Genomic DNA, 24490 nt, shown 5'->3' on the forward strand with positions numbered 1-24490 from the left:
TGAATATGCTCAAAAAAAAAGAAAAGAAAAACTATGTAAAATGAAGGTGAAACATGACGATGGTCAGTCAACAAGATGATTTTCAAGTAAGTACAATATTCACAACATCCACTGCAGCAAACACCTGAGTATTTGGGCTTTCAAAGAGGTATAACTAACTTAGAACACACAGAAAACTTTTAAGGCATCAGAGAAGTAATACTGTATACACCCCTAGCACATTTACATGTTAGTCACTAAGCAGACTCTCCTATCCAGAGTGACTTAGAATTAATGTGTTCATCTTACGATAGCTAGGTGAGACAACCTAGCTATAGAAAGTCATAGAAAGTACATTTTTCCTCAATAAAGTAGCTTCCAGCAAAGTCAGTGCTAGTAAGAAAAGGCCTATGGTTGGTTGGTCTCTTTTGGACTACCTGGGTTCTGGCATCTAGCCTGGCACTCTTTCATACTCTTGAAGTTGTTGGCATTGCCGAAGCAGCCTCCATAGTAGAAGTGCTTGCACTCCTTGCTCTGGTTGTCAAATAAGTAGCGAGTTACCAGACCTCGACATGGCCCCGGAGCCTCCTCCAGGTGACAGGGACTCTTGTCAACTAGAAACAGATGGAGAAAGAGGGAAGAGAGAGATAACATTATTGAGATAATGAAAAGGGGAGAACATTATTGAGCCTCCTCCATGTGACAGGGACTCTTGTCAACTAGAGACAGATGGAGGGAGAGAGAGAAGGCAGAGAGAGAGAGAGATAACATTATTGAGATACTGAAAAGAGGAGAAATGAGTACCAGCTACTGAGTCATTTGAAGAGATGACAGCAGGAAATGTTGAAAAAAGTACAGTATGGGAGATAGGCTTCCTGTTCCCCTAAGTCAAATACAATCTACACTACACTGCAATCTACCCTTGGACCAGTAAATTGACTTCCAGGCAAACTGTGAATAATAGAGAAAGAGGTGGCACTAACACTCTGGAGAGCTAGAGACACTGACAGAAAATATGATGAGAGGGGGAGGAGGTGGAAAGAGAGAGAACACACACTCAGGCATGGAGGAAGATAGAAGGTCGGCTGCTGACACAGTTAGTTATGAATGGATATGGAGTTTGAGAAACAGACACCTCACAAGTCCTAGACTGGCAGCTTCATTAAATAGTACCCGCAAAACACCAGTCTCAACGTCAACAGTGAAGATGCTGGCCTTCTAGGCAGAGTTGCAAAGAAAAAGCCATATCTCAGACCTGCCAATAAAAATAAAAGATTAAGATGGGCAAAAGAACACAGACACGGGACAGAGGAACTTGCCTCTTCACTGACGTTGAGACTGGTGTAGACGTCATCTAGGGGGTGATTGATTTCATGTCGCCCCATATATAGGACACATGACTTGACCAGGGCCAAGCCCCAGTAGATAAGTCACTTCATATCCTGACACTTCATGGCTATGATATTGCTTTTTTTTCTCCCCTCGAATTAATAGAAATATTTCCGTCAAGTGGCCCTCCATTATCGGGCGAGACATCCCAAAAATGAAGAGGTCATGAATATATAGATGCTGTAATTAAAGCTGTACTTAATCCTCATCCTCAAATATGTTGTGAATAATTATATATTGTATCCTACTGTTTATCCCTTTGTCACCAAATATCAAGTCCTTTTTCATTTCTAAACACTACTTGTACCAGACTGTGTTAAAGCATGTCAGAGAGAATGACTTGACTTTAACAGCAACACTACCTGAAAGCAGAGACTTTTTTCCTTTGTGTTTGTGTGACCCAGCCCGTTGAATAATTCAAACCAGTGATTCAACTGAAAGGCATCTAAGTTGGAAAAAGCTATCAGTGTTATGGTGGTGAATTACTGGTGACCAATCAGAATAATATGTCTCTCTGTCTTTCAAGGTCATGGCTGCTGTCCAACTAGACATAGTGGAATTTTCCAGGTGAAAGGAGTTGTCCAATACACTACGGCCCTGTTCTAATACTCATATATACAGTGGGGCAAAAAAGTATTTAGTCAGCCACCAATTGTGCAAGTTCTCCCACTTAAAAAGATGAGAGAGGCCTGTAATTTTCATCATAGGTACACTTCAACTATGACAGACAAAATGAGAAAAGAAAATCCAGAAAATAACATTGTAGGATTTTTAATGGAAACATCTAGGAGCAACAAAGGCTGAGCCGCGAAGTGGTAGGCCACATAAGCTCAAAGAACGGGACCCTCCTCTGAAGTGCGTAGCGCATAAAAATCGTCTGTCCTTGATTGCAACACTCACTACCGGGTTTCAAACTGTCTCCGGAGGCAGCGTCAGAACAATAACTGTTCGTCGGGAGCTTCATGAAATGGGTTTCCATGGCCGAGCAGCCGCACACAAGCCTAACATCACCATGCGCAATGCCAAGCGTCGGCTGGAGTGGTGTGAAGCTTACCGTCATTGGACTCAGAGCAGTGGAAATGCGTTCTCTGGAGTGCTTCACTATCTGGTGTTACCTGAGAGTAGTCCTGTATCTCTGATGGTGAGAACACAACCTGCTCCAATGCATAGTGCCAACTGTAAAGTTTGGTGGAGGAGTAATAATGGTCTGGGGCTGCTTTCACCTGGATTCGCCTGGTCAGTCTATGTCATGGACAGAGCAGGTGTTCTTACGGTGGCCAAGACCATACAGCGGTTTAACTGGACAGGTTCCACTCAAAACAGGCCTCGCCATGGTCGACCAAAGAAGTTGAGTGCACGTGCTCAGCGTCATATCCAGAGGTTGTCTTTGGGAAATAGATGTATGAGTGCTGCCAGCATTGCTGCAGAGGTTGAAGGGGTGGGGGGTCAGCCTGTCAGTGCTCAGACCATGGGCCCAATTTGGACATTTTCACTTAGGGGTGTACTCACTTTTGTTGCCAGCGGTTTAGACATTAATGGCTGTGTGTTGAGTTATTTTGAGGGGACAGCAAATTTACACTGTTACACAAGCTGTACACTCACTACTTTACATTGTAGCAAAGTGTAATTTCTTTAGTGTTGTCACATGAAAAGATATACTCAAATATTTACAAAAATGTGAGGGGTGTACTCACTTGTGTGTATATATATATATATATATATATATATATATATATATATATATATATATATATATATATATATATATATATATATATATATATATATATATATATATATATATATATATATATATATCAAATCAGAGGAAGCTGGTGGGAGGAGCTGGAGGACGATGGGCTCATTGTACTGTCTGGAATGTAATTAATGGAACGGAGTCAAACGTCAAGGTCTACCGACTGAGTCACAAAGGACAACACATCCTTCCCTCCTCCTATCCTTGAAGTAACTATTGATCTGGCATGACATAAATGATGAAAGCAATGCGGTGGAAAGCTTGCTTACGACAATCCAGTCATGACAGATCCATGAGGGAGGGAGGGAGGCAGGATGGATGCATTTCAATACTATTCCAATTGTACCATTGTATTCTGTTACAGAGGCATTACAAACTAATGGCCACTAGATGGAGCCATTCATACTCTAATGCATCCCACAACAAGGCCTCAGCTTCATCAGGACTGACTGGTAGAGAGATTATCCTTTAAAAGAGGAATTAAGAGTTTTACAAGCTAGAAATAAAACAGGGTTAAGCCTTGACACTGACACCATCTGACGCGTTGACACTCCCATACTCACATTGACTAAGGATGTTCTCTTGTCTGAAGAGGACTCTGAGACTGTATCTCTGATGGTGTGACATTATACTGTGTTGTAGTGTTGGAGGTGTTACCTGAGACTAGTCCTGTATCTCTGATGGTGTGACAGTGTTGGTAGTGTTGGAGGTGTTACCTGAGACTAGTCCTGTATCTCTGATGGTGTGACAGTGTTGGTAGTGTTGGAGGTGTTACCTGAGACTAGTCCTGTATCTCTGATGGTGTGACAGTGTTGGTAGTGTTGGAGGTGTTACCTGAGACTAGTCCTGTATCTCTGATGGTGTGACAGTGTTGGTAGTGTTGGAGGTGTTACCTGAGACTAGTCCTGTATCTCTGATGGTGTGACAGTGTTGGTAGTGTTGGAGGTGTTACCTGAGACTAGTCCTGTATCTCTGATGGTGTGACAGTGTTGGTAGTGTTGGAGGTGTTAGGTAGTTACTCTGATGGTGTGAGACTAGTCCTGTATCTCTGATGGTGTGACATTATACTGTGTTGGTAGTGTTGGAGGTGTTACCTGAGACTAGTCCTGTATCTCTGATGGTGTGACAGTGTTGGTAGTGTTGGAGGTGTTACCTGAGACTAGTCCTGTATCTCTGATGGTGTGACAGTGTTGGTAGTGTTGGAGGTGTTACCTGAGACTAGTCCTGTATCTCTGATGGTGTGACATTATACTGTGTTGTAGTGTTGGAGGTGTTACCTGAGACTAGTCCTGTATCTCTGATGGTGTGACAGTGTTGGTAGTGTTGGAGGTGTTACCTGAGACTAGTCCTGTATCTCTGATGGTGTGACAGTTTTGGTAGTGTTGGAGGTGTTACCTGAGACTAGTCCTGTATCTCTGATGGTGTGACAGTGTTGGTAGTGTTGGAGGTGTTACCTGAGACTAGTCCTGTATCTCTGATGGTGTGACAGTGTTGGTAGTGTTGGAGGTGTTACCTGAGACTAGTCCTGTATCTCTGATGGTGTGACAGTGTTGGTGGTGTTGGAGGTGTTACCTGAGACTAGTCCTGTATCTCTGATGGTGTGACATTATACTGTGTTGTAGTGTTGGAGGTGTTACCTGAGACTAGTCCTGTATCTCTGATGGTGTGACAGTGTTGGTAGTGTTGGAGGTGTTACCTGAGACTAGTCCTGTATCTCTGATGGTGTGACAGTGTTGGTAGTGTTGGAGGTGTTACCTGAGACTAGTCCTGTATCTCTGATGGTGTGACATTATACTGTGTTGTAGTGTTGGAGGTGTTACCTGAGACTAGTCCTGTATCTCTGATGGTGTGACATTATACTGTGTTGTAGTGTTGGAGGTGTTACCTGAGACTAGTCCTGTATCTCTGATGGTGTGACATTATACTGTGTTGTAGTGTTGGAGGTGTTACCTGAGACTAGTCCTGTATCTCTGATGGTGTGACAGTGTTGGTAGTGTTGGAGGTGTTACCTGAGACTAGTCCTGTATCTCTGATGGTGTGACAGTGTTGGTAGTGTTGGAGGTGTTACCTGAGACTAGTCCTGTATCTCTGATGGTGTGACAGTGTTGGTAGTGTTGGAGGTGTTACCTGAGACTAGTCCTGTATCTCTGATGGTGTGACAGTGTTGGTAGTGTTGGAGGTGTTACCTGAGACTAGTCCTGTATCTCTGATGGTGTGACAGTGTTGGTAGTGTTGGAGGTGTTACCTGAGACTAGTCCTGTATCTCTGATGGTGTGACAGTGTTGGTAGTGTTGGAGGTGTTACCTGAGACTAGTCCTGTATCTCTGATGGTGTGACAGTGTTGGTAGTGTTGGAGGTGTTACCTGAGACTAGTCCTGTATCTCTGATGGTGTGACAGTGTTGGTAGTGTTGGAGGTGTTACCTGAGACTAGTCCTGTATCTCTGATGGTGTGACAGTGTCCTGTATCTCTGATGGTGTGACAGTGTTGTAGTGTTGGAGGTGTTACCTGAGACTAGTCCTGTATCTCTGATGGTGTGACAGTGTTGTAGTGTTGGAGGTGTTACCTGAGACTAGTCCTGTATCTCTGATGGTGTGACAGTGTTGGTAGTGTTGGAGGTGTTACCTGAGACTAGTCCTGTATCTCTGATGGTGTGACAGTGTTGTGTTGTAGTGTTGGAGGTGTTACCTGAGACTAGTCCTGTATCTCTGATGGTGTGACAGTGTTGGTAGTGTTGGAGGTGTTACCTGAGACTAGTCCTGTATCTCTGATGGTGTGACAGTGTTGGTAGTGTTGGAGGTGTTACCTGAGACTAGTCCTGTATCTCTGATGGTGTGACAGTGTTGTAGTGTTGGAGGTGTTACCTGAGACTAGTCCTGTATCTCTGATGGTGTGACATTATACTGTGTTGTAGTGTTGGAGGTGTTACCTGAGACTAGTCCTGTATCTCTGATGGTGTGACATTATACTGTGTTGGTAGTGTTGGAGGTGTTACCTGAGACTAGTCCTGTATCTCTGATGGTGTGACAGTGTTGGTAGTGTTGGAGGTGTTACCTGAGACTAGTCCTGTATCTCTGATGGTGTGACATTATACTGTGTTGGTAGTGTTGGAGGTGTTACCTGAGACTAGTCCTGTATCTCTGATGGTGTGACAGTGTTGAAAGTGTTGGAGGTGTTACCTGAGACTAGTCCTGTATCTCTGATGGTGTGACAGTGTTGGTAGTGTTGGAGGTGTTACCTGAGACTAGTCCTGTATCTCTGATGGTGTGACAGTGTTGGTAGTGTTGGAGGTGTTACCTGAGACTAGTCCTGTATCTCTGATGGTGTGACAGTGTTGGTAGTGTTGGAGGTGTTACCTGAGACTAGTCCTGTATCTCTGATGGTGTGACAGTGTTGGTAGTGTTGGAGGTGTTACCTGAGACTAGTCCTGTATCTCTGATGGTGTGACAGTGAGTGTTGGAGGTGTTACCTGAGACTAGTCCTGTATCTCTGATGGTGTGACAGTTTTGGTAGTGTTGGAGGTGTTACCTGAGACTAGTCCTGTATCTCTGATGGTGTGACAGTGTTGGTAGTGTTGGAGGTGTTACCTGAGACTAGTCCTGTATCTCTGATGGTGTGACATTATACTGTGTTGTAGTGTTGGAGGTGTTACCTGAGACTAGTCCTGTATCTCTGATGGTGTGACAGTGTTGGTAGTGTTGGAGGTGTTACCTGAGACTAGTCCTGTATCTCTGATGGTGTGACAGTGTTGGTAGTGTTGGAGGTGTTACCTGAGACTAGTCCTGTATCTCTGATGGTGTGACAGTTTTGGTAGTGTTGGAGGTGATACCTGAGACTAGTCCTGTATCTCTGATGGTGTGACAGTGTTGGTAGTGTTGGAGGTGTTACCTGAGACTAGTCCTGTATCTCTGATGGTGTGACATTATACTGTGTTGTAGTGTTGGAGGTGTTACCTGAGACTAGTCCTGTATCTCTGATGGTGTGACATTATACTGTGTTGTAGTGTTGGAGGTGTTACCTGAGACTAGTCCTGTATCTCTGATGGTGTGACAGTGTTGGTAGTGTTGGAGGTGTTACCTGAGACTAGTCCTGTATCTCTGATGGTGTGACAGTGTTGGTAGTGTTGGAGGTGTTACCTGAGACTAGTCCTGTATCTCTGATGGTGTGACAGTGTTGGTAGTGTTGGAGGTGTTACCTGAGACTAGTCCTGTATCTCTGATGGTGTGACAGTGTTGGTAGTGTTGGAGGTGTTACCTGAGACTAGTCCTGTATCTCTGATGGTGTGACAGTGTTGGTAGTGTTGGAGGTGTTACCTGAGACTAGTCCTGTATCTCTGATGGTGTGACAGTGTTGTAGTGTTGGAGGTGTTACCTGAGACTAGTCCTGTATCTCTGATGGTGTGACAGTGTTGTAGTGTTGGAGGTGTTACCTGAGACTAGTCCTGTATCTCTGATGGTGTGACATTATACTGTGTTGTAGTGTTGGAGGTGTTACCTGAGACTAGTCCTGTATCTCTGATGGTGTGACAGTGTTGGTAGTGTTGGAGGTGTTACCTGAGACTAGTCCTGTATCTCTGATGGTGTGACATTATACTGTGTTGTAGTGTTGGAGGTGTTACCTGAGACTAGTCCTGTATCTCTGATGGTGTGACAGTGTTGGTAGTGTTGGAGGTGTTACCTGAGACTAGTCCTGTATCTCTGATGGTGTGACAGTGTTGGTAGTGTTGGAGGTGTTACCTGAGACTAGTCCTGTATCTCTGATGGTGTGACAGTGTTGGTAGTGTTGGAGGTGTTACCTGAGACTAGTCCTGTATCTCTGATGGTGTGACATTATACTGTGTTGTAGTGTTGGAGGTGTTACCTGAGACTAGTCCTGTATCTCTGATGGTGTGACATTACACTGTGTTGTAGTGTTGGAGGTGTTCCCTGAGACTAGTCCTGTATCTCTGATGGTGTGACAGTGTTGGTAGTGTTGGAGGTGTTACCTGAGACTAGTCCTGTATCTCTGATGGTGTGACATTATACTGTGTTGGTAGTGTTGGAGGTGTTACCTGAGACTAGTCCTGTATCTCTGATGGTGTGACAGTGTTGGTAGTGTTGGAGGTGTTACCTGAGACTAGTCCTGTATCTCTGATGGTGTGACAGTGTTGGTAGTGTTGGAGGTGTTACCTGAGACTAGTCCTGTCTGATGGTGTGACAGTGTTGGTAGTGTGGAGGTGTTACCTGAGACTAGTCCTGTATCTCTGATGGTGTGACAGTGTTGGTAGTGTTGGAGGTGTTACCTGAGACTAGTCCTGTATCTCTGATGGTGTGACAGTGTTGGTAGTGTTGGAGGTGTTACCTGAGACTAGTCCTGTATCTCTGATGGTGTGACAGTGTTGGTAGTGTTGGAGGTGTTACCTGAGACTAGTCCTGTATCTCTGATGGTGTGACAGTGTTGGTAGTGTTGGAGGTGTTACCTGAGACTAGTCCTGTATCTCTGATGGTGTGACAGTGTTGGTAGTGTTGGAGGTGTTACCTGAGACTAGTCCTGTATCTCTGATGGTGTGACATTATACTGTGTTGTAGTGTTGGAGGTGTTACCTGAGACTAGTCCTGTATCTCTGATGGTGTGACAGTGTTGGTAGTGTTGGAGGTGTTACCTGAGACTAGTCCTGTATCTCTGATGGTGTGACAGTGTTGGTAGTGTTGGAGGTGTTACCTGAGACTAGTCCTGTATCTCTGATGGTGTGACAGTTTTGGTAGTGTTGGAGGTGTTACCTGAGACTAGTCCTGTATCTCTGATGGTGTGACATTATACTGTGTTGTAGTGTTGGAGGTGTTACCTGAGACTAGTCCTGTATCTCTGATGGTGTGACATTATACTGTGTTGTAGTGTTGGAGGTGTTACCTGAGACTAGCCCTGTATCTCTGATGGTGTGACAGTGTTGGTAGTGTTGGAGGTGTTACCTGAGACTAGTCCTGTATCTCTGATGGTGTGACATTATACTGTGTTGTAGTGTTGGAGGTGTTACCTGAGACTAGTCCTGTATCTCTGATGGTGTGACAGTGTTGGTAGTGTTGGAGGTGTTACCTGAGACTAGTCCTGTATCTCTGATGGTGTGACAGTGTTGGTAGTGTTGGAGGTGTTACCTGAGACTAGTCCTGTATCTCTGATGGTGTGACAGTGTTGGTAGTGTTGGAGGTGTTACCTGAGACTAGTCCTGTATCTCTGATGGTGTGACAGTGTTGGTAGTGTTGGAGGTGTTACCTGAGACTAGTCCTGTATCTCTGATGGTGTGACAGTGTTGGTAGTGTTGGAGGTGTTACCTGAGACTAGTCCTGTATCTCTGATGGTGTGACAGTGTTGGTAGTGTTGGAGGTGTTACCTGAGACTAGTCCTGTATCTCTGATGGTGTGACAGTGTTGGTAGTGTTGGAGGTGTTACCTGAGACTAGTCCTGTATCTCTGATGGTGTGACAGTGTTGGTAGTGTTGGAGGTGTTACCTGAGACTAGTCCTGTATCTCTGATGGTGTGACATTATACTGTGTTGTAGTGTTGGAGGTGTTACCTGAGACTAGTCCTGTATCTCTGATGGTGTGACAGTGTTGGTAGTGTTGGAGGTGTTACCTGAGACTAGTCCTGTATCTCTGATGGTGTGACATTATACTGTGTTGTAGTGTTGGAGGTGTTACCTGTCCTGTAGACTAGTCCTGTATCTCTGATGGTGTGACAGTGTTGGTAGTGTTGGAGGTGTTACCTGAGACTAGTCCTGTATCTCTGATGGTGTGACAGTTTTGGTAGTGTTGGAGGTGTTACCTGAGACTAGTCCTGTATCTCTGATGGTGTGACATTATACTGTGTTGTAGTGTTGGAGGTGTTACCTGAGACTAGTCCTGTATCTCTGATGGTGTGACAGTGTTGGTAGTGTTGGAGGTGTTACCTGAGACTAGCCCTGTATGTCTGATGGTGTGACAGTGTTGGTAGTGTTGGAGGTGTTACCTGAGACTAGTCCTGTATCTCTGATGGTGTGACAGTGTTGGTAGTGTTGGAGGTGTTACCTGAGACTAGTCCTGTATCTCTGATGGTGTGACATTATACTGTGTTGTAGTGTTGGAGGTGTTACCTGAGACTAGTCCTGTATCTCTGATGGTGTGACAGTGTTGGTAGTGTTGGAGGTGTTACCTGAGACTAGTCCTGTATCTCTGATGGTGTGACAGTGTTGGTAGTGTTGGAGGTGTTACCTGAGACTAGTCCTGTATCTCTGATGGTGTGACAGTGTTGGTAGTGTTGGAGGTGTTACCTGAGACTAGTCCTGTATCTCTGATGGTGTGACATTATACTGTGTTGTAGTGTTGGAGGTGTTACCTGAGACTAGTCCTGTATCTCTGATGGTGTGACAGTGTTGGTAGTGTTGGAGGTGTTACCTGAGACTAGTCCTGTATCTCTGATGGTGTGACAGTGTTGGTAGTGTTGGAGGTGTTACCTGAGACTAGTCCTGTATCTCTGATGGTGTGACAGTGTTGGTAGTGTTGGAGGTGTTACCTGAGACTAGTCCTGTATCTCTGATGGTGTGACAGTGTTGGTAGTGTTGGAGGTGTTACCTGAGACTAGTCCTGTATCTCTGATGGTGTGACATTATACTGTGTTGTAGTGTTGGAGGTGTTACCTGAGACTAGTCCTGTATCTCTGATGGTGTGACAGTGTTGGTAGTGTTGGAGGTGTTACCTGAGACTAGTCCTGTATCTCTGATGGTGTGACAGTGTTGGTAGTGTTGGCAACGTAAAAATGGTTACGGGTCGTTTACAGTTGACAGTCTAAGTTTTGACGAGCCTCCCACACAACACGTCTATAGTGATTAGGGGCCTGAACTGGTAGAGCTGAGTAAGTGTATGTTGGAATTTCCAGGCGCAAGTGAAATAATGGGAGCTCTGCACTACAGCTGTGATCTACACAGGGCTCCCCCATTATTCTAAACTCTCATTGTTCAGCCTGTTTGTGTGATAGGGTGTTAGACGTGGGGGCACCAGAGTGGAAGGAGGGCAGGGACCTCTGTGACATATAATGCCCTGACACAGTAGGAGTAATGAGATATGGTCCTCTGTAGCCACGGAGCTCGCAGCCAACAAAATGAGCCGTGGGCTTCGCAAAGTAATTTCATTATTCTTTGTCCTCTTTGGCAGTTTAAGATGACAACAATGCCTTGCCACAAGCTTGGAACAGTGTGTGACTTTATGAGCCTACTTAAGCCTACTTAATGAAGTGAGTTTTACCCATAAAACGCAATGAACACCTGGAGAAGTGTTGTATAAATCCATTATCATCATCATTATCATCATCATTATCATTATCCATTGACTGAATTTACAGAAATTGGTGGAGAGCAGACAGATTGATTAGGTAAAAGGTAAATGAATTGTCATTACTGAAATGGTGTTCCTATTAGTTTAACATTTTCCTTTTAAGACTTTGAGAGAGAAATATGTTCCTTGAGAATTTCTGCGAAGAAGCCATTATGACATCAGTCTTCATATTATTTCCATTCAGTACATGCAGGTATTGAGAGAGTAAAATAAATGTCACATTGTGACAACATGACAATATCTGAGGTGTTTCATGTGTCCTTGACTGTTGACTCCTACATAGACTTCCTTTTCTTAGCTTGTTACTTTTCTTCTTCTCACGTGAGGTTTGGTAGCAATAGAAATACATTGTGACATTGTCTCATGACATAATTGTGACTACTTCATTTCAGTGGAACAGGATGGCAAGATGGCACTGATAGAGATACCAGCTTCAGTTCTAGCCCTTAGGAAACTGTGCAGTATTTAGTTTCTTTCTGTATTATTTATTACGTTGTTAGCCCAGAAAACCTTAAGTGTTATTACATACAACCGGGAAGAATTATTGGATATCAGAGAGACGTCAACTTACCAGCACAACCAGCACTACGACCAGGAATACAACTTTCCCAAAGCAGATCCTTTATCTGCACCTCCCAGGGCATTTAAACAGATTCCAGAGGCCGACACAAAACAACGCCACAGGAAGAGAGGGTGCCGGAGCGGTCTTCTATTGGAGCTTCGGAGGCGAGCACACAACCCACCACTCCCGAGTATATTACTCGCTAATGTCCAGTCCCTAGATAACAACGTTGATGAAATCTGGCCAAGAGTTGCTTTCCAAAGAGATATTATCGGGATTGTAACATCTGTTTTACGGAAACATGGCTAGCTGGAGACATGCTGTCTGAGTCCATACAGCCAACGGGATTTTCAGTGCATCGCGCCGACAGGAATAAACATCTCTCCGGTAAGAAGAAGGACGGGGGTGTATGTTTTATGATTTGATTCATAGTGTAATTGTAACAACATACAGGAACTCGTCCTTTTGTTTGCCTGACTAGAATTCCTCACAATCAAATGCCGACCATATTATCTCCCAAGAGAACTCTCCTCGGTTATCATCACAGCCGTGTGTATCCCCCCGCAAGCGGATACCAAGACGGCCGTCAAGGAACTTCACTGGACTTTATGCAAACTGGTAACCATATATCCTGAGGCTGCATTTATTGTATCTGGGGATTTTAACCAAGCTAATTTGAGAACAAGGCTACCTAAATTCTATCAGCATATCGATTTCTGTACACAATTGAGTAACATGCTCAACCATTGCTACTCAAACTTCAGCGATGCATACAAGGCCCTCCCCCGCCCTCCTTTTGGCAAATCTGACCATGACTCCATCTTGTTGCTCCCCTCCTATAGGCATTAACTAAAACAGGAAGCACCCGTGCTTAGGTCTATCCAATGCTGAACTGACCAATCGGATTCCACGCTTCAAGATTGCTTCGATCACGTGGACTGGGATATGTTCAGGGTAGCCTCAGAAAACAACATTGACATTTACGCTGACTCGGTGAGCGACTTTACAAGGAAGATTATAGGAGATGTTGTACCCACTGTAACTATTAAAACCTTCCCTAAGCAGAAACCGTGCATTCGCACAAAGCTGAAAGCACGTACCACCGCATTTAATCATGGTGACTGGAAATATGAGCAAATACAAACAGTGTAGTTATTCCCTCCGTAAGGCAATCAAACAAGCAATGTGTCAGTATAGAGTTAAAGTGGAGTTGCAATCCAATGGCTCGAACACAAGACGTATGTGGCAGGGTCTACAGACAATCAGGGATTACAAAAGGAAAACCAGCCCCGTCGAGGACATCGACGTCTTGCTTTCAGACAAATTAAACAACTGATCTGCGTGCTTTGAGGACAATACAGTGGCATCAACGTAGCCCGCAACCAAAGACTGTGGACTCTCCTTCTCCGTGGCCGGCGAGAGTAAAAAATGGAAATGTGTTAACCCTTGCAAGGCTGTCAGCCCAGACGGCATCCCTAGCCGCATCCTCAGAGAATGCACAGACCAGCTGGCTGGTGTGTTTACGGACATCATCAATCAATCCCTATCCCAGTCTGCTGTTCCCACATCCTTCAAGATGGCCACCATTGTTCCTGTTCCCAAGAAAGCTAAGGTAACTGAACTAAATTACTATCGCCCCGTAGCACTCACTTCCTTCATCATGAAGTGCTTTGAGAGACAACTCAAGGATCATATCACCTCCACCCTACCTGACACCCTAGACCCACTTAAATTTGCTTACCGCCCCAATAGGTCAACAAACAATGCAATCGCCATCACACTGCCCTTTCCAATCTTGACAACAGGAATACCTATGTAAGAATGCTGTTCATTGACTCCAGCTCAGCATTCAACACCATAGTACCCTCCAAACTCATCATTAAGCTTGAGACCCCAGGTCTCGACCATGCCCTGTGCAACTGGGTCCTGGACTTCCTGACGGGCTGCCCACTGGTGGTGAAGGTAGGAAACAACATCTCCACTCAACTGATCATCAACACAGGGGCCCCATAAGGGTGCGTTCTCAGCCCCCTCCTGTACTCTTTGTTCACCCACGACCAAATGGCCATGCACACCTCCAACTCAATCATCAAGTTTGCAGACGACACAACAGTGGTAGGCTTGATTACCATCAATGACGAGACAGCCTACAGGGCGGAGGTTAGGGCCCTTGGAGTGTGGTGTCAGGAAAATAACCTTTCACTCAATGTCAGCAAAACAAAAGAGATGATAGTGGACTTCAGGAAACAGCAAAGGGAGCACCCCACATCCACATCGACGGGACAGTAGTGGAGAAGGTGGAAAGTTTTAAGTTCCTCGGCGTACACATCACGGACAAACTGAAATGGTCCACGCACACAGACAGTGTGGTGAAGAAGGCGCAACAGCTCCTCTTCAACCTCAGGAGGCTGAAAAAATTGGGCTTGTCACCGAAAACTCTCACTAACTTTTACAGATGCACAATTGAGAGCATCCTGTCGAGATGTATCACCGCCTGGTACGGCAACTGCACAGCCCACAACCGCAAGACTCTCTAGAGGGTAGTGAGGTCTGCACAACGCATCACTGGGAGCAAACTATCTGCCCTCCAGGACACTTACAACACAGGAAGGCAAAAAAGATAATCAAGGACAATAACCACCGAGCCACTGTCTGTTCACCCCGCTTCCATCAAGAAGGCGAGGTCAGTACAGGTACATCAAAGCTGGGACAGAGAGATTGAAAAACAGCTTCTATCTCAAGGCCATCAGATTGTTAAACTGCCATCACTAGCACAGAGAGGCGGCTGCCTACCTACAGACTTGATATCGTTGGCCACTTTAATAAATGGAACACTAGTAACACTACTTTAACAATGCCACTTTAAGAACGTTTACATAGCTCACATTACTCCTCTCATATGTATATACTGTATACTGTGTCCTTCCCTACCTATTCTTTACCATCTATTGCATCTTAGCCGCTCTGTCACTGCTCATCCATATATTTTATACTTATATATTCTCATTCCATTCCTTTACTAGATTGTGTGTATTAGGTTTTGTTGTGGAATTGTTAAGATATTACCTGTTAGATACTGTTGCACTGTCGGATCTAGAAGCAATAACATCTGCTAACCATGTGTATGTGACCAATAAAATGTGATTTGATTTGGATGTTAACCATGACCTCACAGGACTACCATCATTTTCTTATTTAATTCAATATGCCTGGTTTCGTCGACATGTTGAATAAAACAATAATATAAAAGTGTTACTGGCAGGACAGAAATTCACCCACAATTCCCTTACACGTCAACTGAATAATGCATACAATGACACAACATTGTACCACCATGACATTGAGACATACATCCGTAATAAATTACACTTTTAAGAAAGCAGTGTTTCTAGCTACAGACAAAGTAGAGTTTCGCACGTGGTTTCTCCACTGTGATATCCACAGCATAATTCATATTGATCCGACATCTATGAATATTGCTTATCTATCTCATTTCAATAACACCCACGGTTTAGGTAACACTCAAAATGCAAAATCAAATCAAATGTTATTGGTCACATACACATGGTTAGCAGATGTTAATGTGAGTATAGCGAAATTATTGTTTTTCTAGTTCACATATTATTATTATCAGCCCAATCGTTTCACACGTACCACATAATATTATTATCAGCCCAATCGTTTCACACGTACCACATAATATTATTATCAGCCCAATAGTCTCTACAACGAGAATGAGCCTGGATGTCAGTCTTTTTCACATAGCCAATCAGCCAACAGCGCCATTGTCCCAGGCTTGACAATAGATTTGACTGATAGTTTGACAGAGAAACATGCAAACTTTCTCAGAACGGCATTGGGAATGTGTTTGGGAGTGAGAGTTTGGTCTGACAGTCTAACGACAGCATTCCACACAAAACCATAAAGCGCGAAAACTATACTGCTGCCTTGAACGTATGATAGAACAGCTATTCTACGATAAAACCTGCCAAACCAACTACGTCGATGATGTCATTGTGTTTACTGGCTCAAAAACAGTGAGTAAGTTTCCATTTAAGTCAGTCAGTTAAGAACAAATTCTTATTTTCAATGACGGCCTAGGAACAGTGGGTTAACTGCCTGTTCAGGAGCAGAACGACAGATTTTGTACCTTGTCAGCTCGGGGATTTGAACTTGCAACCTTCCGGTTACTAGTCCAATGCTCTAACCACTAGGCTACCCTGCCGCACAATCCTAATTCGATATTAAACTGATTATGGCAGAAGGCCGAGTATGGCATTTGTCACATAAACACTTTACTCTGCTTATCTTAAAATCGGCCTCAGGTCAAAATCCAAGTAAGCATAAGCCGATTAAAACACCTGGTTTTCTGAGCAATTGTTTGAATTACTCCAGGGGTGTATTTGATCTGTGCATGTGCCAGGACCTCTTATGTGTGAGTGAAGTATGTTTGGATTTTTTTTTACTATGCATCTTAGAAATAGAATCAAATAGTTTTCGCAAAAACAACATGGTAGAACTTTTATTTTGATTGGTGATTTTCTGCATTTATCAGCGTGCCATCTGATCGCAGATGAGTCCATGGAAACAGGCTTATTAGGGAAATCGCTCTTCTTGCAAAGCATGTAATCGTTTTAATCAAACTATTATATTAACCTGACTATCAACAATAATCACATTATTGTATGCATGCAACCGTACTCGGTGTCTAATCTATTTTGATATTTTGGCAACATGGCAGATAATTGTTTTGAAAAGGACAGAAACCAACAACATAGTAATCAGTGAATTGGTTGACCAGGGAACATCTTATCATTCCTAGTAAAGGAAATAAAATTTACAAAAGATACTGTACATTTCCTGAAGAACATGTGTGCTTGCTTCATCTGTCTAAATAAAATAACAGGAGTCTTTCTGAATATACAGAATGATACTTGGTACAAAAATGAATAATTTTTCACACATCAACAGAGGCCCATTTTTACATTTGACCTGCAGAGAAATCAGAGAAAGGTTTCAAAAACTCACCAGACACCAGGCACATTTCCTCACACGCCTCCAAGGTCTCAAAATTGTTGGCGTTGCCTCTGCAGCCGCCGAACTCGAAGGCCTCACAGCGGCCCGTGTCAATGTCGAAGTAGAAACGCTCCTTTAATGCCTTGCAGGGCCCTTCGTCCTTCTTCAGGGCGCACGACTGGTGGAAAATGAAGAGCTCAGGCTGGGCTCCATCTGCTATGGAGAGAAGAAAGCCAAAGTTAGCATACTGCCATGCAAAGATTCACAGAATCCATGGAAATGCTCTGGTGTAATTTAGGTCAACACTTTAACCTGAGGCTTTGGACTAGGTAAGAACATCTCTCTGGTCTGTACATTCCAGATGATTTTAATGGTTGTGTGTAGATATTGGTTGTGGGGGAGTCTGTATAAATGGTTTGACCTTACAGCCTTGCTGCTGGTCACTCATAACAATCCTGAATAGAATTCAACATGTTCAGAATTCTGATCTGCTCTACTGAGCAACATATGCCCCCACTCAGACTCAACAACAAAAATAAAACTCTCAAAAATGTAGCTGTGGCTTTAGCAGTGCTTTATACTGTAAATGCATTCCACCAAACACACATTTTACATTGCATACCACATGTGTTCTACAAGACGTGGGAACAGATGACTTGGGATAGTATCAAAATACTGTAGCATCTTCACAGCAAGCAGCCAAGATGTTAAATCACCATCAGTTTGCTGCTCGGACTCTCTCTCTCGCGCACTCTCTCTCTATCTCCCTCTCAATTCAATTACATTCAAGGGGCTTTATTGGCATGGGAAACATATGTTTACGTTGCCAAAGCAAGTGAAATAGATAATAAACTAAAGTGAAATAAACAATAAAAACTGAACAGTAAACACTACACTCACAAAAGTTCCAAAAGAATAAAGACATTTCAAATGTCATATGTCTATATACAGTGTTGCAACAATGTGCAAATAGTCCCCCTCCTGTTGTGTTCTGGGCAGTCGGGGTCTGGATTCAGCCTGCTGTGAAAGTCCCGTCCCTTCAGATCACACTGTGGGGAGCATAATCTCTGTCTGAGGAGGGCTGGGGCTCTGCAGATGGTGGGGTGGGGGGTGGGTGGGTTGAGTGACAGCCTCCTTCCCATTGGGTGGATCACTTAACCTTCAACATCCTGATCTTCCGGATCTGCCAAGAGGGACTGTGTTTTCCTTTTCCACACTGTAGATTAGGTTAGTTGGTTCCTGTGGTTATGCTGTAGATAGTTACTTACAGTATGTACTATGTGACACATACAGTTAACTTGATGTGTACTTTTCATCATATACAACCGCATATAAGGTAATATAAACAACCGCAATGTGACAATCAAGCTCCATAGCCATCTATTTGTATATATAATCATGGTAAACAGTCATTCGCTGTGTGACACTTTGTTGGCGAGGGTTGTTTTGATGGCATACAACCTGACAACTATTAAATGCTGTGGCATTACCTGCTGAATGGCATCCTCAGTACATCTAGCCCAGCAACACCTCCGAACTCCACAGCCCCACCATGCTGCCCAGGCCCCAGCCAGCCCACAGCAAGACAGCCATCTCTACAAATACCCTCTCGCCTGCTAGCCTACCTCTGGGCTTATAGTAGTTTGCTTTTGTAGGGCCGATTAGATGTTTTCTGAGCATGGCTACAGATATTGTATACAATCCTCTGTCCGGGCAGATAAGCAGAGGGAGGAGTGCCCATGCAGGGGTAATTACAGACAGGCAATCCACATGCTGTCTCCGTCTCTGTACTGCTAGGCCCTCTTTGTAAACATGTATCTGTGCTTAGCCTCCCTAAAGAGGGCAATAATGTTCCTATTGTTTGTCTTTCCCTCAAAAACCCACACCACCCTGAGAGTAGCAGCAGTCACTTCGCTGTTCAGTCCTAAGATGTATGAAAAGACAAGGAAAAAGTGACTACTCATCTGTTCCACTGAACTAGCTTTAAGTGGGCACTTGGTAAACACCTCATTTTATTGGAAGATGTGTAATAAGTCTGGAGGAAAAAGAAAACAGGATGTTCCTATTGATTTGAACCCCGGTGAGGTCAACAGAAGTACTGTACCACAGTCAATGTGTTCTTTCATTACTTATTGTCCAGCCTTGCTAATGTGGGCCATCCAAAAACAACACTCCTAGAGACAACCCTATTGTCTCAAGCAGAGGATGTAGGCTCAAATTCAACACTGGAAACTAAAAACAAACTTGTAGTTGCTCATAAAAGTATTATCTTTGATCTTGAAAAAGTTAGCCTTGGTGCACAGTAACTGTAAACAAATTGATGTGTTATACCTAATATAACTATTAATAGTAAAAAGATATATTATAATAAATTGGAAGTGAAACTTGACAGTACATCATTTATTTTTTTCAGTACACTTCTTACTCCTTCCCTTCCAAACCTCCCTCTATCTCCAAAAGTTATTATCCTTCCTACCTCTCCAAACGTTATTCTGCATCTCAACAATGGACCAATGAGTTGGAGCTATTAATATGAATCTTCCCAGAATACATCAATAAAAGCCTGGTCGGCGCCAACCAATAGATCAGCATTTTCAGGTTACTCCCAAAATATGTACTGTAGAGTCTGGCACCAAATGTACTGACACATTTTGGGCGCTTAACATTTCCTCTAGGTAGCTGCATTTTTTTGGGCCCCGCAGGCAGGTTCTGCTTCGCCAAGACTCAGCCTCCACACACCTCAATTTGGATAATGGGCTGAATTACTCAATGCTGGTGGTGTGCCAAGCTCTTCAGTAATGCAGAATATGGGCAAGTTGCCCCAAGTAGGGCTTGTTTAGGGGAATGTCAAGGGGAAGGCAGCAAACATCATTCAATATCAACAATGTGAGGGCATACCAAATTATAATCCCATAATATAACAGGTTCAGTGGCGATTTTAGCATGTAAATCTTCGTGGGGCAAACTCCCCCCCAAAAATGTGGAATGCATGCCAGCAAAGCCACAACACAACACTAAGCAATACATGAATTGCACTATAACGGTGACAAATGGTGCCCACAAACTGTTAGGGTGTACATAAAGCTGTCCCACCAGCAGAGTCCCACCAGCAGAGTCCCAACAGCAGTCCCAACACCTTACCACTGCTACACCTGGCGATCAGCGGATCCTTGTCTGCCAGCAAAACAGTTCCTTCAGCCTCATTTACTGCCTTTCAAAAAAACATAGCTGATATGGCTGATTGCTTAAGCTGTGGTTACTACTGACAATTGAGATGTACAAACTATGGCATAAGGGGGCAACAAGCAGATAAGAGGCAATCTGTAATTTCGATTAAGACATTAATGAGCGAGCTAGGACGGACCTGGTCAAAATAAGTATTTGTTCAGCACTTTTGAAATGTACAGCGACAGAATTCAGAACATGGGCCGATCTTACACTGTTCACCCTATGCACCAAGTCAGAACCATAGGATAAATAAAGGGGGAATATAAGCAGACAATGAAAGCTCATTCAATATTCAATGATTACATTTCACTAAAACAGGCTATAGACTATATGTGCACCACCAAGTCAGAACTGTAGGGTAAATTATTAGGGGGAAAATGAACAAATGGTCAGGGTGAGGCACATGGGCACAAAATACACTTAGTATTACTTTCAGTATACTACAGTATACGTGTCTCCCTATATATATATTTTTTACATTGTTTGCAAACTGATATGTGACATATTAATGCCAAAATAACACAAAACCAATTAAATATATAATATATATATATATATATACATATACATACACACAGTACCAGTCTAAAGTTTGGACACACCTACTCATGCCGGGTTATTTCGTTATTTTTTTAAAACAATTTTCTACATTGTTCAATAATAGTGAAGACATCACAACTATGAAATAACACATATGGAATCATGTAGTAACCAAAAAAGTGTTAAACAAATCAAAAAATATGTTATACTGTATTTGAGATGCTTTAACTTCTTCGATATAGGGGGCGCTCTTTTAATTTTTGGATAAAAAAACGTTCCCGTTTTAAACAAGATATTTTGTCACGAAAAGATGCTCGACTATGCATATAATTGACAGCTTTGGAAAGGAAACACTCTGACGTTTCCAAACCTGCAAATATATTATCTGTGAGTGCCACAGAACTGATGCTATAGGCGAAACCAAGATGAAATTTCAAACAGGAAATGCCCCAGATTTTGAATGCGCTTTGTTCCAATGTCTCCTTATATGGCTGTGAATGCGCAAGGAATGAGCCTACACTTTCTGTCGTTTCCCCAAGGTGTCTGCAGCATTGTGACGTATTTGTAGGCATATCATTGGAAGATTGGCCATAAGAGACTACATTTACCAGGTGCCCCGCTTGGGGTCCTCCGTTGCAATTATTGCGCAATCTCCAGCTGCGTGCATTTTACCATTTGCTTCAGAGGAGAAACCAAACTGCCACGAATGACTTATCATCGAATAGATGTGAAAAACACCTTGAGGATTGATTCTAAACAACGTTTGCCATGTTTCTGTCGATATTATGGAGTTAATTTGGAAAAAAGTTTGCCGTTGTAATGACTGAATTTTCGGGGGTTTTTCTTAGCCAAACGTGATGAACAAAACGGAGCGATTTCTCCTACACAAATAAACTTTTTGGAAAAACTGAACATTTGCTATCTAACTGAGAGTCTCCTCATTGAAAACATCCAAAGTTCTTCAAAGGTAAATGATTTTATTTGAATGCTTTTCTTGTTTTTGTGAAAATGTTGCCTGCTGAATGCTAGGCTTAATGCTATGCTAGCTATCAATACTCTTACACAAATGCTTGTGTAGCTATGGTTGAAAAGCATATTTTGAAAATCTGAGATGAGTGTTGTTATTAACAAAAGGCTAAGCGTGTGAGCCAATATATTTATTTCATTTCATTTGCGATTTTCATGAATAGTTAACGTTGCGTTATGTTAATGAGCTTGAGGCTATAATTACGCTCCCGGATACGGGATTGCTCGACGCAACAGGTTAAATTAGCCACCATTTGCCTTGATGACAACTTTGTACACCCTTGGCATTCTCTCTTCTGGTATACAGAAGATAGCCCTATTTGGTAAAAGACCAAGTCCATATTATGGCAAGAACAGCTCAAATAAGCAAAGAGAAACGACAGTCCAACATTACTTTAAAACATGAAGGTCAGTCAATTTGCAAAATTTCAGTGTAGTTGCAAAAACCATCAAGCGCTATGATGAAACTGGCTCTCATGAGGACCGCCACGGGAATGGAAGACCCAGAATATACCTCTGCTGCAGAGGATAAGTTCATTAGAGATAACTGCACCTCAGATTGCAGCCCAAATAAATGCTTCGCAGAGTTGAAGTAACAGACACATCTCAACATAAGCTGTTCAGAGGAGACCGAGTGAATCAGGACTTCATGGTCGAATTGCTGCAAAGAAACCACTACTAAAGTGCACCAATAAGAAGAAGAGACTTGCTTGGCTCAAGAAACACGAGCAATGGACATTAGACCAGTGGAAATCTGTTCTTTGGTTTTTGGTTCCAACCTACCGTGTCTTTGTGAGACGCAGTAGGTGTAGGTAGGTGAACAGATGATCTCCACGTCTGTGGTTCCCAACGCAAAGCATGGAGGAGGAAGTGTGATGGTGTGGCTTTGCTTTGCTGGTGACACTGTCAGTGATTTATTTAGAATTCAAGGCACCCTTAACCAACATGGCAACCACAGCATTCTGCAACGATATGCCATCCCATCTGGTTTGCGCTTAGTGGGACTATCATTGTTTTTTCAACAGGACAATGACCCAAAACACACCTCCAGGCTGTGTAAGGGCTATTTGACCAAAAAGGAGAGTGATGGAGTGCTGCATCAGATGACCTGGCCTCCACAATCACCTGACCTCAACCCAATTGAGATGGTTTGGGATGCGTTGGACCGCAGAGTTAAGGAAATGAAGCCAACAAGTGCTCAGCCTATGTGGGAACTCCTTCAAGACTGTTGTAAAAGCATTACAGGTGATTCTGGTAGTGTCAGAAGGTGTGTGTAGCTGGTGCATGAAGTCAGGCGCAGGAGAGCAGAATGAGTGAGCAACGTACTTTACTCAATAAGGCACAAGGTAACAATTACACTTGACCAAAATGGTAAAGATAACGCACGGGTGAACACAGCACCCGTCAAAAACCCAGCCATCAAAATAAACCTAACTGAACATGAAACAATCCCACACAACACCATGGGGGAAACAGAGGGTTTAAATACAGGAACCAATCATTTTGAAATGGAGAACAGGTGTGTGAAAACAAAGACAAAAACCAAAGGAAAAAGAAAAGTGGATCGGCGATGGCTAGTAGACAGCCGAGCGCCGCCTGAACAAGGAGAGGCACTGACTTCGGAGGAAGTCGTGACAGATAGAGAGAATGCCAAGAGTTTGCAAAGTTGTCATCAGGGCACATGGTGGCTACTTGAAAGAATATCAAACCTCAAATATATTTAGATTGTTTAACAATTTTTTTGTTTACTCCATGATTCCATATGTGTTATTCCATAGTTTTGATGTCTTCACTATTATTCTACAATATAGAAAATAGTACAAATAAAGAAAAACCCTAAGTTTTCTAAACCCCGAGTAGGTGTGTCCAAACTTATGACTGGTACTGTATATATATATATATATATTTGCAAAACAGGTTGGGCTCTGCCCTGAATGACGGGTCGCCACTGGATAGGCTGAATAAGATAAATTGCATTGGCTTACAGTAGGTGTGTCCAAGTGATTGTTCCGACTAGTTCCAAGTTAGTCACGGTTATCAAAACAATAAATCATGTGGATGAAGAAGTGAGTCTTACTGTCAAGAAGTTACGTTCTTCAGAGATTAACACGAGTCAGCAATTATGTCCCTCATGACAGAGGGTTCAAGTGAACTGTCACCACAATTTATTTACGTGACCTAACGTTCACCCGAGTCATCAGGTAGGCAGATTTGGGTGGGATCACTGTAATGGGAGTTTATAAAGTAAAGGGCACGTTGTCACGCCCTGGTCTTAGTATTTTGTGTTTATATATTTATTTGGTCAGGCCAGGGTGTGAGTAGGTATTGGGGTTTTAGTAGGTATTGGGATTGTGGCTGAGTAGGGGTGTCTAGCATAGTCTATGGCTGCCTGAGGCGGTTCTCAATCAGAGTCAGGTGATTCTCGTGTCTCTGATTGGGAACCATATTTAGGTAGCCTGGGTTTCACTGTGGGTTTGTGGGTGATTGTTCCTGTCTCTGTGTTAGTTTGCACCAAAATAGGCTCAGTCACTTTGGTTTTTTCTTTTTTCCTTGTTTTGGAAGAGAAGAGAACGAGCGCCATTCTCCTTGTGGAGATGGTGCAAAATACATCAACACGGTCGGTCCCTGGGATTGGGCTGGCCAACACGATTCG

At 43.3% G+C, this 24490-nt stretch overlaps 1 protein-coding gene across 2 annotated transcripts in view; it reads right to left on the reverse strand.

Annotated features, from left to right (window-relative positions):
- The window catches only part of tfpia (tissue factor pathway inhibitor a), a 64023-nt gene that overhangs the window by 3091 nt on the left and 36442 nt on the right, over positions 1-24490 (reverse strand). Inside the window, exons 2-3 of one of the 2 annotated variants that reach the window (XM_042319953.1) lie at positions 17056-17256; positions 417-593 (exon numbers count right to left, since the gene is read on the reverse strand). In XM_042319953.1, coding sequence (XP_042175887.1) covers positions 417-593; positions 17056-17256 — 378 coding nt within the window. Of the gene's footprint in view, positions 1-416; positions 594-17055; positions 17260-24490 lie in introns of both variants that reach the window. The other variant, XM_042319952.1, reaches the window with a different exon arrangement.

This window comes from Oncorhynchus tshawytscha, linkage group LG03, assembly GCF_018296145.1.
Source record: "Oncorhynchus tshawytscha isolate Ot180627B linkage group LG03, Otsh_v2.0, whole genome shotgun sequence".
Classification (NCBI taxonomy): domain Eukaryota; kingdom Metazoa; phylum Chordata; class Actinopteri; order Salmoniformes; family Salmonidae; genus Oncorhynchus; species Oncorhynchus tshawytscha.